This window comes from Doryrhamphus excisus, linkage group LG12 (genome assembly GCF_037039965.1).
Source record: "Doryrhamphus excisus strain RoL-2023G ecotype Guam linkage group LG12, RoL_Dexc_Guam_v1.1, whole genome shotgun sequence".
In the NCBI taxonomy this organism is placed as follows: domain Eukaryota; kingdom Metazoa; phylum Chordata; class Actinopteri; order Syngnathiformes; family Syngnathidae; genus Doryrhamphus; species Doryrhamphus excisus.
The window spans coordinates 6154315-6169282 of NC_136368.1; the positions used below are offsets into that span (position 1 = coordinate 6154315).

A 14968-nucleotide genomic window follows, 5' to 3' on the forward strand; every position below is an offset into this window, starting at 1 on the left:
CTTATCTTTTATACATTTTAAGAAATTTTTGTTTTTGTGTTACTACCCCAACCTTCCATAAGTGGGTCAAAAATGACCCGGTCAGGTTGTTTTCTTGAAATATCTTTGTAATTAATTTTTTTTATCATTTCATATTCCAGGTATTCCTCGAAAAACATGTTTTTGATATCATGCCGTTCACATTTTTAACTTATCTTTTATACATTTTAAGAAATTTTTGTGTTACTACCCCATCCATCCATAAGTGGGTCAAAAATGACCCGGTCAGGTTGTTTTCTTGAAATATTTTTGTAATTACATTTTTTTAATCATTTCATATTCCAGGTATTGATCAAAAAACATGTTTTTGATATCATGCCATTCACATTTTTAACTTATCTTTTATACATTTTAAGAAATTTTTGTTTTTGTGTTACTACCCCAACCTTCCATAATTGGTCAAAAATGACCCGGTCAGGTTGTTTTCTTGAAATATTTTTGTAATTAAATTTTTTTAATCATTTCATATTCCAGGTATTGATCAAAAAACATGTTTTTGATGTCATGCCGTTCACATTTTTAACTTATCTTTTATACATTTTAAGAAATTTTTGTTTTTGTGTTACTACCCCATCCTTCCATAAGTGGGTCAAAAATGACCCGGTCAGGTTGGTTTCTTGAAATATCTTCATAATTAAATTTTTTTATCATTTCATATTCCAGGTATTTCTCAAAAAACATGTTTTTGATATCATGCCATTCACATTTTCAACTTATCTTTTATACATTTTAAGAAATTTTTGTTTTTGTGTTACTACCCCAACCTTCCATAAGTGGGTAAAAAATGACCCGGTCAGGTTGTTTTCTTGAAATATTTTTGTAATTAAATTTTTTTAATCATTTCATATTCCAGGTATTGATCAAAAAACATTTTTTGATGTCATGCCGTTCACATTTTTAACTTATCTTTTATACATTTTAAGACATTTTTGTTTTTGTGTTACTACCCCAACCTTCCATAAGTGGGTCAAAAATGACCCGGTCAGGTTGTTTTCTTGAAATATCTTCGTAATGAAAGGTTTTTATCATTTCATATTCCAGGTATTCCTCAAAAAACATGTTTTTGATATCATGCCATTCACATTTTTAACTTACCTTTTATACATTGTAAGAAATGTTTGTTTTTGTGTTACTACCCCAACCTTCCATAAGTGGGTCAAAAATGACATGTTAAATTAGATATATACATAGGTATACTAGTCGCACCTTACTGTAAAAAAGTGTAATAATATTTTGTAAAAATCCTTATTTATATAACTAATGTAAAAATATACATGAAAGCTTAAGCCTTCAGCTTATTAAACATGTTAATATACTTACCAAGCAATAGTGTCAATCCATAGAACTAAAACACTGTGATTTTCTTTTATGTTTTTTCATGTACTGTCTTTTGTCCGCTATTTTCTTCCCTCCACATCTGGTCGCAAGGTGTAGAGTCAGTGTGGAAGTTCTTGCATCGCTTTATCAGCGTAGACCGGCATTGAGAGAAGCCGTAAAATAGAAAAGCCGTAATTCATCAGATAAGGGGTGGGATGCTGTCAAACTGTCTGCATTGTTTGGGTGTGCGCGCTTATGACAGCCCACCTTCTCATATGATACACTACACATGTTGTATTCATTAATGTGTGGACCCAAGTCTGTGTGTATTTCATTTCTCTGTCTGTATCCTTGCCTCTTTATCTTCCAGGAGGAACAAGAGACCAGCTACACAATCCTTCGGGCCAGGGGATGTAATGTGACTCTAAACGGTCTGAAGCCCAACACTGCCTACCTGCTGCAGATCAGAGCCCGCACAGCTGCTGGATACGGAGCCAGCAGTCCCAGTTTCCAGTTTGAGACCAGTCCAGACTGTAAGTGGTGGATGTGCTGCAGGGGGTATGAAGGACTGTTGCGCAAATGTATGAATCAGGGGTGTTCAAACGTTTTCCACTAAAGGCCACATGCAGAAAAATGAAAGGATGCAGGGGCCACTTTGATATTTTTTAATATAATAGATACACTAAAAAGTTTAAAAACTGCATCTCAGCTTTGTGTCTTTTGCTCTTGCTTTTTTTTCAAAATATTTCACGTTTCTTCTTCAATAATCTTTATATATTTTCTTCTCATAATATTATGACTTTATTCCTATAATATTAATAACTTAGTTTTTTCAACTAGTTAATATCCATAAAATTTTTACTTTTTTCTTTTTTTTCTCTTAATATTGTTTTCTCTTTTCTTAAAATGACAACTTTTTTTACCCATTTTTTGTTGCAATTTAGTTATAATTAATCATAATTGTGTAACTTTATGTCCATAAAGTACAGTAGTACATTTCCCCCCAAACTAATTTTCTAATAACTATTTAGTTTTGTTTCTGTCTCATAATATGACAATTAAAAATAACATATTTTTTCTTTAATATTTCTAGTCTATGCTAGTAAAATGACATTATTTTCGGGCCTGTTTATTCCTGTAAAATTTATTTTTTACTTTATTATTGTGACATTACAGCTATATTTCAAGATTCAACATATTTAAACAAGTTTTATTCTCATAATATTATTTTGTCTTTACCCCAATGACATTTTGACTTCAGCTCAATATTTTAAGTCTTTCCCAACCTCATTTACCCCAAATGTTTCTCATAAATCTTACAATTAAAAAAATAAAAAATATATTTTCTTTAATATTATCCATGGTACTAAAATGTAAGAATTTTTTATTATTTATGAGATTTTTTTTATTCCCATAAAACAAATTTTCTGATTAGAATACACTTTTTTAATCTTCAAATTTGGACTTTATTCTTATAAAATTACAGCATTTTTTTTTTTAATTTTCCAAATATTTCAACTTTCTAAATTTTTTTCTCGTAATAGTTCAACTTTGTCCCTATAATATTTTAACTTTATTCTGATGATATAATATTTTTCCCCAACCTAATATTCCAAAAAAATAATTTTGTTTTACTCGTTCATCTTCATAGATTTTTCCTCACAATAATACAACATTATTATCTCACAAAATTCTGACTTTTGTTATTGTGGATTTCAACTTAATATTCATAAAATGTTTGCTTTTTTAAAGTTTTTATGTTAAATTATTATGATAAAAATAGAAAAGAGTCATTGGCCAGACTTTGGACACCCTTGGTGTAAATCATCCAGACGTAACAAATGTTTAGTACGTACTGCTGTGAACACCAAACCGCTAACTACGTGTTCCTCTGTGTCTTTTAGCTGCCTTCTCCATCTCTGGTGAGAGTAGTCAGGTTGTTTTAATCGCCATTTCTTCAGCTGTGGCCATCATCTTGCTGACTGTGCTGCTCTACGTCCTGATTGGCAGGTTGGTGGATATGTGGTTTTATTTCATTTGAACATGCATCAGATTACAATTGAGTGCATCACATAATCAGTTCACAGTTCCACATGTCCAAAAGGAGTAGGAAGAAGCAAAGCTTATTAAATCCTACCCCTCAATCTGGTACTTTTACAATCAGTAACTGTTACATTTGTTCACTTCCTGCTTTCCATAATATAGTTTAAGGTTTTTTTTTTTTTTTAAATAATGCACCTCATACCGAAGTACGAGGTGATATGACCATCCAATGACATAATGGGTACCATAGTAAGTGTCAATATAGTGATATATATAGCACATCATGACTGGTTCAAGACTCTTCATTCTTGTATTTAGCAAACATCAACTGCTTGTATTGTTTCTTGAATTGGCTCATCGTTGTGCATTGTAAGTGTTGAGACGATGCACGCTCACCGTACACACACACACACATGTAAGCGGCCATATCAGACCTCCGATCTTGGCCAATGGCTCAAGCCTTATTAGACGTGGCACAGCTTCTGACGTTCTCTGTTTGGATTGGCAGGTTTTGTTGCCATAGCAAATCCAAACATCCTGATGAGAAAAGACTGCACTTTGGCAATGGGCATTGTAAGTACCGGGCTGTTTTTCTTCTTCAATCTTTCCTGTCTCCTCTTAACGGGTCACTGAACTCCAATTAGCTGGTTGCATTCGGAACTGCTTGATTGTTTCATTCATTTTGTGTTTACTTATAGCATTTTTGCACTACTAAACAACAAGAAAAGGTCAAATAGGAAAGGTTGGTATGCTAGTATGAAAACAAATATCATTTTCAAAATTTGGAATCCAATCAAATCAACTTTATTTGTATAGCACTTTTCCACTGGAGCTAGGGTCTAGGCAAGGCTGGGCCGCATCAGGTTTTCCAAAAAAAAAAAAAAACGCATTTATTAAAAACGGAAAAATATACAAACTTTTTCAGTGCTTGGTTCCGATTTTCTACAATAAAAGCTCTGATAAAACATTCCACTGTTCTCAAATATCTTAATTTTTATTTTTCTGCACAAAATAAGATGAAAAATAAATAAACAAATCAAGAATAAAGAAAATCAATCAATCAGTCATAAATAAATATAATAATAATAATAATAATAATAAAACGACAAATAATAAAAACTTAAGAAACCACATATAGTTGGTGGGTAGACAAATTATTTTTTTGAGATTAAAATGAACAAAGCATTATTAGAGCCCTGTAGACATGACAAAACACGACTATAGTCACATTTATACTCTTTTTATTTACAACATATTGCGCAACTGCAGGGTCTTGAGACACATGCTAACTCGCAAACTAGAGAGCTAGCGACCTAAACGGTAGCCTTCAAGTTATTTCCTTTAAACTTAAATAGCCAAGAACTTACCACTTCCACACGGATAGGGAGGATAACTATTAACAGTTATTTAACCTTTAACATGAACATTAATCAAACGTAATAATTTTTTCTGGGTACATGATACCATACAGCATCCATATCAAACTTGCGTGGGCCGCACTAACATTAAACTTTCATATCAAGGCGGGGGCCTCAAACTAGTGTCCTGCGGGCCACATTTGGCCCGCGGGCCGTGTGTTTGAGACCCCTGGTTCATAGTATAATATAGTATGTGATGCCTCTGACCGAGTAACTGGATTGAGTTTTTGGCATCGAATTAGCAAACGAAATAAAGCCACATGGTGTTTATGCTAATACCATGTTGACACAAACCTCATTATAGTGTTTCAACATAAAACTATATTTAATAAATAAACATCATAAAAGGATTTAGGTAACATTTAGGACCTTGCTGAGATTTCCGTCATAGTTTAAATATGATTGATTATACAGAAAAATAATGGAGTGAACTCACTTTTGGTTGCATAGCACCCAATGGGCCGCACGTGCAAACCCACATACGTAATTAGTGTGGCTGACGCTCGTTGGGATATTTTGGATGTCCTCCATGCGTGTCGAGACTTTACTTCTTCATGGTCACTGCAACTACGTTATCCACAAACAAAAAAAAAAAGCGATTTGGGGAACGCCAAAAATTGCACAGCCAAAAATGGTATGTGTAGTTGTGACCTCGCCTTAAATGAGCTGTCATGTCTCTGATGGACTTTTGTCTTTGTGGGACTCCTCCGCCGCCAGTCAAGAAAAATGAACACAATGTGACAAAAAGCAGCACTGATCAAGTTATCAATTGAAAAACATCTGTAAAGATGTCGGAGCACATGTTTGAGTGTATTAACTCACTTCTGCAGAGGATCCTTGTGTGTTTACTGACATGTTGGAACTAAGGGAGACAAAGGAGATTACATCATTGGAAAAGCTGGAAATTGTTCTTTTTTTTTTTTTTTTTAAGTTTTGATTGAATTATGGTGCTTCCAGGATTTAGAACCATATGAGTTGGACGGTTCTTAATCTGTTCTTTCCGCTACAGTGCGTCTGCCGGGGATTAAGACCTACGTAGACCCTCACACCTACGAGGACCCAAGCCAAGCTGTGCATGAGTTCGCTAAGGAACTGGATGCCTCCTGCATCGCCATTGATAAAGTGGTTGGAGCAGGTAAGAACAAACAAAAACAATACAAAAAAACAGAATGGCATGCATCTAAATATAAACAAATAATCTGCTTTACTCACACAAAGTGTACGATACACAATATGGAACACATGAAGGGCTCTTGGGTTTTAAGTGCAGTGGCAGGTTATGTTAAGTGTATGCCATAAAATGAGCTACTGGGAATGATAAAGCATTTTAATGTCCCAGCCTCTTTAAAGCTTAACTCTTAACTCTTTTGACGGACAAAGAAATCGATAAAAGACAGCAGTTGTTGTGGTGGATTCATTAAATCGGTTTTCCTTCTTCGATGTCTTTGTATTATATATATATATATGTGTATATAAAGTGGGGGTCAGCAACCCGCAGCTCAGGAGCCGCATGCAGCTCTTTAGCGCCGCCCTAGTGGCTCCCTGGAGCTTTTTAAAAAATGTTTGACAATGGAAAAAAGATGGGGGAGAAAAATGCATCTTTTGTTTTAATACCGTTTCTGTAGGAAGACAAACATGACACAAACATTCTTAATGTTTTACAATGCTTTAAAAATTTAATTTCAACATTTCTGTCAACGAAGATTTACGTCATAGCCTGCGATACACGTTTCTATCAGCAGGGCGGGATGCCTGTTGTAAATAAACCAACGCTGTGTGATGGGCTATGGATCCCCAAAGGGAAAAATAGAAATATAACTGAGGAGAAAAGAGGATTAAACGTTTATTGGAACAAATAATTTGCATTCATTGCATTCATCTTAAATGCCCGATGTTGAGAAGCTGACCAGTCATGTCCGAAAACAGACGCCACATTAAACGGGTAACAACACAATCCCTTCATAGGCACATATTTTGTAACAAAGTGGTTTTTATAAAGTGATTTCTGATTTTCCTCAGTATATATTTGGAATGACACTTTGGGATATTATTGTGTTTTGTTGCTCGGGTCTGAGTGTTACAGGCATTTGCCTTGGACAGCTATGTAGGGTGAACTTGCATGACCTTTGAACCAGGAAGTTCATTCGGTCTGGAATGTTAGTTGGTTGAAGGCAACAAGTAATATTTTCCTTCTCTGCTGAAGTCAGGTCGCTCTTACTACGGTTCGGAGCTGAATAACTCAAGTTAACACCAGGATAGCTACGTTGGTTGCGTGTCAAAAAAAATGACATAAAAAATTTGATTTCTTTATTGCATTTCTTGAATTTTATCAAAGCAATGAAACATAATTTATTAATATTGTAATGAAGTTAAACTTGAGGTGGCATCGTACAACAGAGTAGTCACGTGGTGCGTCATTCCCTACATTCTGTAGGGAACGGGGCCATTATGTATTTGTAACCAACTTAGTCATTTTGATAGTAGGCTAATATAGCTAATATAGTAGAATAATATATGCCTTCATAATAATAATAATAATAATAATAATAATAATAATAATAATAATAATAATAATAATAATAATAATAATAATAATAATAATAATAATAATAATAATAATAATAATAATAATAATAATAATAATATATAAGGCATTACATTTTTTGCAGCTGCACATTTGTTTTATGTTTTTTGGTCCAATATGACCTTTCAACATTATGGGTTGCCGATCACTGCACTAAAGGAACTAAATTACAAATATATATATATTCACTAATAATATTAAGTCAAATCATGTTACATTAAAGAGACATAAAAAGAGAAATAAATAAAAAAAAAAACTATCCCAAAGCTAACATGTGTGAGTGTATATTATGTCATATTATCTTATGTCTACTATATTGAGTAATATGAGTGTAAAGGTGACTAGGGGGCTCTTATAATGTGAAAAAAACAGATTTAGAAGGAAGTACAGCTTTTCTATGCTCTAACTGTGATAATATTCCATTTATAGTAAGTAAGGAATCATATTTCCTGGAAATTGACTTGGAACTAATTCACTGTGATAAAGGAGGGATGACTGTAAGAGGGACCTCTATACCCAAATACTGAGCTCTCAATTGTGTCAATCAGTGTTTGCCATGATTGGTCTTGGTTTTGATTGCAATCCATCAAATGCATGAAATTTTACAAGATCGTAGTACTACCCTTACGGAATACACATAATAGCACTTTTGTCATATACACTAACATCAATGTTCAACTCTTGCCTGTCGGTGATTGTGTGTTAAAAGACAGAACATGAGTTTTTCCCATCAAAGTGAGATACTTTCTTTTTTTTTAGAACAGGAAGTGAGTGTCCCTAATCAAGTCTTATTAAACCGAGATCTCCACTTTCTCAGGGTGACCACAGAAAGAGCTCCTTTGCCCCGGCTTGGTCTGCTCACTGCTGGATAGAACCGAGCAGAAAAGAAAAGGCATGATGTTGGTATTTAGACAGGTTGTAATTAGTCTGGTTTAAATTATTCCAGACACAGTTGCTTCAAGTCCAGATTTTGACCCATGCTCTGTGAGCCCAGAGTTGCAGTGGGAAATTATACTATGAGCCAGAAAGAGCGAGAGAGATCTGCAAATGTCTTAGGTCTGACATCACCTTACGCTCCATATGCATATATTGTGTATTGTAGCGCACGCATTCTTGATCCACTTGTCTAAAGCCGGGCCAAATCCCTGTAGCCAGCTGCAGCATTGATGGGTGCATTTGAAGCATGCAGCCTTCCCGCACAGCCCACTGTACATTGTGACCAAAAAAAAACACACACACACATGCTGGCACAGGATGAAGTAAACACGCAGACCAGCGAGAAATGCTAATCAGAGCATGTTGACTCACCCAGCATCCACTTTTACTAACCGACAATAAGGCAATGACAATTAGATGGGAATTATCTCCATTAAGCTTTGTATTTGCATTAATCAGGAACACCCATTGTTAAATGGGTTTACTGTGAGATCAGCATGTAATAAAAGTTTCCATCTTCAAGAACTTTGAATGCAACAACACAATATTTTTTTTTCTCAGTAAACCGCAAACACACCATTGGATTAACTTCAGTACTCTTGATAAGACAACCAACACATCGGTAGCGCAATACAGTATTAGTATGCATTACACGTTGTGAACAAGCAAAATGTCGTGCAGGGGGTATTCAACTAAAATGCAAATAGGTCCATTTACAGAACATTTCCTCAAGCAATCCCCACTTTTACGCCTGACGCAGGAAAAAAAAAAAAAAAAGAACTGCTGACCTACAGGATCAGGATTCGGATGGATTGTTCGTATTTGGGCTCTGAGGCTGCTTATTTTCTGTGACCTCAGTTCAGACTTGAATTTGCTCAAAAACTGTATGTAGCATGTTTTTGGAATGTGGGAGGAAACCGGACTACCCGGAGAAAACCCACACATGCACGGGGAGAACATGCAAACTCCACACAGAGATGGCCGAGGGTGGAATTGAACCCTGGTCACCCTGAACACCCTGTCAAGTAAAATGCTTAAGTTCTATGCTAAAGGTCCAGATCTCGGGGATCTGGACTCCGCTAGTTGAACTACAGTGGAGTGCGTAGCCCATGCAGGAAAGAACTAGGAAGGAAATTGTTTGAAATTTGCAATAAATTCAGATTAAACTGAAATCTGCACAATTTGACTTTTAGGGGAGTTTGGCGAGGTGTGCAGTGGTCGACTGAAGCTGCCCAGCAAGAAGGAGATCTGCGTGGCCATCAAGACCTTAAAAGGAGGATATACAGACAAACAAAGACGTGACTTCCTCGCTGAGGCGTCAATCATGGGACAGTTTGACCACCCCAACATAATCAGGCTGGAGGGTGTGGTAACACGCAGTAAGTCAAATTTATCCCTCACGATACACAACCACTTGATGTCCTTGTCTAGGTTTTCTTTTCAAAATAAAACATTTCACTGGTAAAATGCTGGATTACTGAGATAGGCAATAGAAGAATACAAATGGAGAGATCAGATGTATGATTTGTATCCACATTCCATGACAGATCTCGTCTCTTAGGAGTCTTTTCACCGATTTTGATCTGAAAATGTCTTTGACAAATGGCCCCTAAAGTGGCCGACACTTTAGTGAAAAGCGCAGCAGTTTTATCGAATTGCCGTGGTGTAAATCTCTGCAGATCAATGTGCTGTGATCAAAGCTGTGTCCTTAGCGGGCATAAATCCATATCTCTTGCTTGCTCCCCTCTGGGTCTCTTTATAGGACATCATTAGCACACAGAAGGAGTCTTTAAAAAGGAAAGACTGCAAAAAAAACGAAATAATGAGTCTGAACTTTGTCGCGGAGAAACATGGCTGGCCTCTATTTTTCCCAGAGGCATGAGTCTTGTTAAGAAGCTTTGCTATATGGTGGATAAAATACCACAAGAGCTTCACTTAATTGTCCTCAATTTTGCTTTCGCTTTTTTAAGGCCCCTCATTCTAATTCTCTAATTCTCTTGTGTGATCTCAATGTCTTAATTTCTCTCTGCCCTTTTTTTTAATTCAATCCAGCTGGATTGTCTGACATTTTAGAAAATACTTCTATCCTAAGGAGTCAAATGTAGGCCAAAACCTAAAAAAAAAAATGTGAAAAGTTTATTATTTAAAAGAAACATTTTATGTAAAGTGGAACCTTGGTTAGCAAAATGTTGGACTCTAACCGAAACCTACTCTAACCGAATCAGTTTTTCTAAACTCAATTCAATCAATCCATTCAAGGTAGAAATGTTGCTACAAAAACGAGCTTTCATAGTTATACAATTATAGTTTTGCATATATAAAACAATTTCAAACGCAATGGATGCTAACAAGGATATTTTGTGCTAAAAATTCACGAAGGGCATTCATTTTCTACCGCTTTTTCCTCACGAGGGTCGCGGGGGTGCTGGAGCCTATTCCAGCTGTCTTTGAGCGAGAGGCGGGGTACACCCTGGACTGGTCGCCAGCCAATCACAGGGCGCATATAGACAAACAACCATTCACACTCACATTCATACCTATGGACAATTTGGAGTCGCCAATTAACCTAGCATGTTTTTGGAATGTGGGAGGAAACCGGAGTACCCGGAGAAAACCCACGCATGCACGGGGAGAACATGCAAACTCCACACAGAGATAGCAGAGGGTGGAATTGAACCCTGGTCTCCTAGCTGTGAGGTCTGCACGCTAACCACTAGACCGCCGTGACGCCCCACAGTTGGATTCACGCATTGTATTTTAAGATTCCAGAAAATGTACACAAACAAAGCCTAAATTTTTTCTCTACATTAACCGAAAAACATAACTGTATGTTTTTTTTTTCAAGTTACTGGCTTCGTAACTTCTTATTGGAATAAGTGTGTGTGTGTGTGTGTGTTTGAGCTCCGACATGCCTTGCGGGTTATATGTTATATATGTTATATGTGTATATAAAATAGCATTGTTTTGCATATATACCTGCATAGTACAAGGTACAATTACAGTATGTGTTGCACATGTGGTTGCACTTTGAGTGAAGGAGGCATTTAGGGTTCAATTGGTCCTGTTGGTTTGTGATGTGTGAGTAAGGGTGTTAAAAAAAAAATGGCTGACCCACTGTTCTGGCAAGCGTTGAGATTAAATTTAACCAACCTAAGTACTGTATGTAACTTCCATATTAATGTTGCACCTTCAAAATGCCACGTTCAATTTGGCTCGGTGCCGCTGGACCTTGTTCAGAGGATGTGTTTGTGAGAGTGTGAGGGAAACCCTGAACATATGTGCATGAGCCCGAGCAGCCCGGGAGCAAGGCTCAGTTTTAGGTCCATTTGCTCTGCAAACACACACACACACACACAACACACACACATGGATGCGGGTGATTTATTAAGGTGCTCCTGTTAATTCTTAATAATCCTGAGACTTTCACACTCCATTTACCTCGCTGCTGCTTTTGGCTTGATCCACCGGCTGCATATTTTCAGAGACACACAAACACACGTGCATGTTGTCGCTCATACGCACTCACTCATCCACACCTGCAGAACGACACAACAAAGGGGCTGCAGGGCCTTTTATCTTTGGTGCCAATCCGAACAAAAAAACGGGGGGGAAGCGAAGAGGCCAGCCGACACGAGGGAGGAACCCAGGTTGTGTGTTCCACTCGGCTACTATAAAACCTTCCTCTAATAAACACTGCCATCCATCACCGTGATGTAGGAGGTAGGACAGAGATGTATAAACTATGATTGTAAAAGTAAGCTTTGTGAGTTTATTGAGACAAACTATGTTGCTTAGATGGTTAAACGAGAACATTAAAGTGGAAAAAATGTCACATAAATTAAAGACAACGGGGTTGTGATGTTCTTTTCGGGGCGTCTTCCACATTATAATGTTTATTTTATTGTTTAATTTGTATAATAATAGATTTTTTTTTTTTTTTCATTATAGCCATTTTTAGATTTTTTGTTAGAAATGGTTTGTAGTATTTTGTGGAATGTAAACTTGGAATTTTGCAGCTTCTTTCGATCATTCATTCATTCATTCGCAGGGGGTGCTGGAGCCTATCCCAGCTGTCTTTGGGCGAGAGGCGGGGTACACCCTGGACTTGTCGCCAGCCAATCACAGGGCACATATAGGCAAACAACCATTCACACTCACATTCATACCTATGGACAATTTGGAGTCACCAATTAACCTAGCATGTTTTTGGAATGTGGGAGGAAACCGGAGTACCCGGAGTACTCCACACAGATTGAACCCTGGTCTCCTAGCTATGAGGTCTGCGCGCTAACCACTCGACCGCCGTGCCGCCCTCATACGATCATGTATTTTCAAAAACATACTAATAAATTATGCTGTTTGGTTGTTGAACACGGCCTATTATTAGTAAAAAAAAATTCATATTTAAGCAAAATGAATGTATTTTTGCCTAAATTCAGTAAGCACAATAACCTCTTACAGTTACTAAAGTTGTGGCAGTAAGCCACAGCAAATTAAAACTCAACTCTTAACCAAAAAAGCAACACACACAACTACAAGTCTTATTTATGTCTTACATACTCACTTTCACGCTTGTATTACCCAATATAGTTGACATAATAAGAGAATAAGACATTAGATAGATTCACATGTTAGCATTGCTAACATACTTGGTGGCTAATGTCTCAGTGTAACGTTCCTGACACCTTAGTGGCCAGTGTAATAGAATACTACCGCAATGGCGCAGTGAACATTCCCACAGGATCTGCTGTCAGTCACAACTCCAACTCCAGCCAGTCAGTGGCACCCATCACACTGCTAACCATGCTAACACTCAGCAACTGTACAGTAATACATCACATTACATCACACACATGACTTCCAAGGCCCCGCCTCTTAAAGACGCACAGGTCACAGATATTACACTACATTTTTTTATGAGCGAAATGCTTAATTTGGGCGAAGAATATGCATAATTATCTTACATGTGCATAAGTTTTGACAAACAACCACCAAACAGCCATCATTTATTGATTAACATAGACATAGACATAGACTTTCTTTATTGTCATTGTACAATAACACAGTAGTGAAATTGCCAACAAAATGTTGCCTGGCTCCCGTGTAATAATAAATAATAAATAATAAATAATAAATAATAAATAATAAATAATAAATAATAAATAATAAATAATAAATAATAAATAATAAATAATAAATAATAAATAATAAATAATAAATAATATTAATTAAGTTTTGAAAAACTGCGATGGAGTGAGGGTGCAACATTTGAACCGCGATGTAACGACTGCATTTGCATAACTGTACAAAAATGATGACTTATTTCTTACACAGTATTACTTCTGCATTGCTTTACATTTAATTCAATATGGCTTTCAGCGTGGGAAAATCTAAAAACCGGCTTGTCGTTTCCATGTAGACAGTAAACCGTGATGTCACCCTACGCCAGAATATATATATATATATATATATATATATATATATATATATATATATATATAACTCAAATAACAACATAACTTGTGTGTCTGTTTCTGTTACTATTATTGACAACACATTACATGATAATAAATATACACTCCCTTGTTGAACATAAAACATATGAAAAATGTCTGGTTTACATGGTTTAGGTTGGCATATATGTATTAAAGGACATGCTGCTCAAAACAGTAATTGATATCAGATCAGCTCGGTCGTATCTGCTTTGATTTAATTAAAGCAATCAATCATTACTAGAATGTGAATGTAGAGGACTAGAATGTATTTTATTGGGGGTGATAGATTTGTTACATTTAACAACCAGTTTCACCACTGGTGCCACAACGTTCTTTGTGATCCAGATGTGAAGGAAGTTCACACGAGACGTGGAAAGAAAAACGAGTCAAATTCATCAGGGTAAAACAGAGACGAAGCATATGGCTGGTGGCAAGTCGAGAGTGAAGCACATGGAACAAAGCCATCTGTGACACAAACAAGCCCTGACACCACGCCTGTTGATTTAACAACGGCTGATTTAAAAGATGTTTAAAACGATTGTTTTTTTTCCTCTGTAGCAAACCCCATTGGTGGCTGCAGTTTGATCAAGTACAGATGACAGCAAGGCTGTATGGATTTACACTGAAGTAAAGATGTCACTCTTTGACAGCTGACCTGGTGGAGCTCCTAAAAACTATGACTAGTTTGGATAACCAGCATCTCCAGTTAACCAAACATGCATATTTGTGGAATGAGTAATCGGAGAAAACCCACACACGCACAGAAAAAACTCCACACAGACAACCCCAAACAAGTAATACCAAAAACCGATGTACTTAAAGTGTCCTCCTCTTTTGCAGGTAAGCCTGTCATGATCGTCACAGAATACATGGAGAATGGGTCACTGGACAGCTTTTTGAGGGTGAGTAGATGTCTGGAATTATTTACTACAATCGAGGCGCATTTCATACCAACGGTGAGAGAATTCCATATCTGATAAAGGTTAACTTCATAACTCTTTTTAAAAAGTGCAGTCGTTAAGCTAGGCGCCTCCAACTTTCATCACAAGTAGAGCTACTTTGACATAAAGCAGGGAGCATAGAGCTATTTTTGTTGTATTTTCAGTATTTTATTTACAGATTTCCAGTCAGTCAGT

At 36.5% G+C, this 14968-nt stretch overlaps 1 protein-coding gene across 4 annotated transcripts in view; it reads left to right on the plus strand.

The window, feature by feature from the left end:
• epha3 (eph receptor A3) overlaps nt 1-14968 on the plus strand; it is a 144281-nt gene that overhangs the window by 100034 nt on the left and 29279 nt on the right. For all 4 annotated transcript variants that reach the window (XM_058082512.2, XM_058082511.2, XM_058082513.2 and 1 more), the window contains exons 7-12: nt 1727-1889; nt 3261-3366; nt 3908-3972; nt 5827-5952; nt 9531-9716; nt 14673-14734. In XM_058082512.2, the coding sequence (XP_057938495.2) occupies nt 1727-1889; nt 3261-3366; nt 3908-3972; nt 5827-5952; nt 9531-9716; nt 14673-14734 (708 nt within the window). The remainder of the gene's footprint in view (nt 1-1726; nt 1890-3260; nt 3367-3907; nt 3973-5826; nt 5953-9530; nt 9717-14672; nt 14735-14968) is intronic.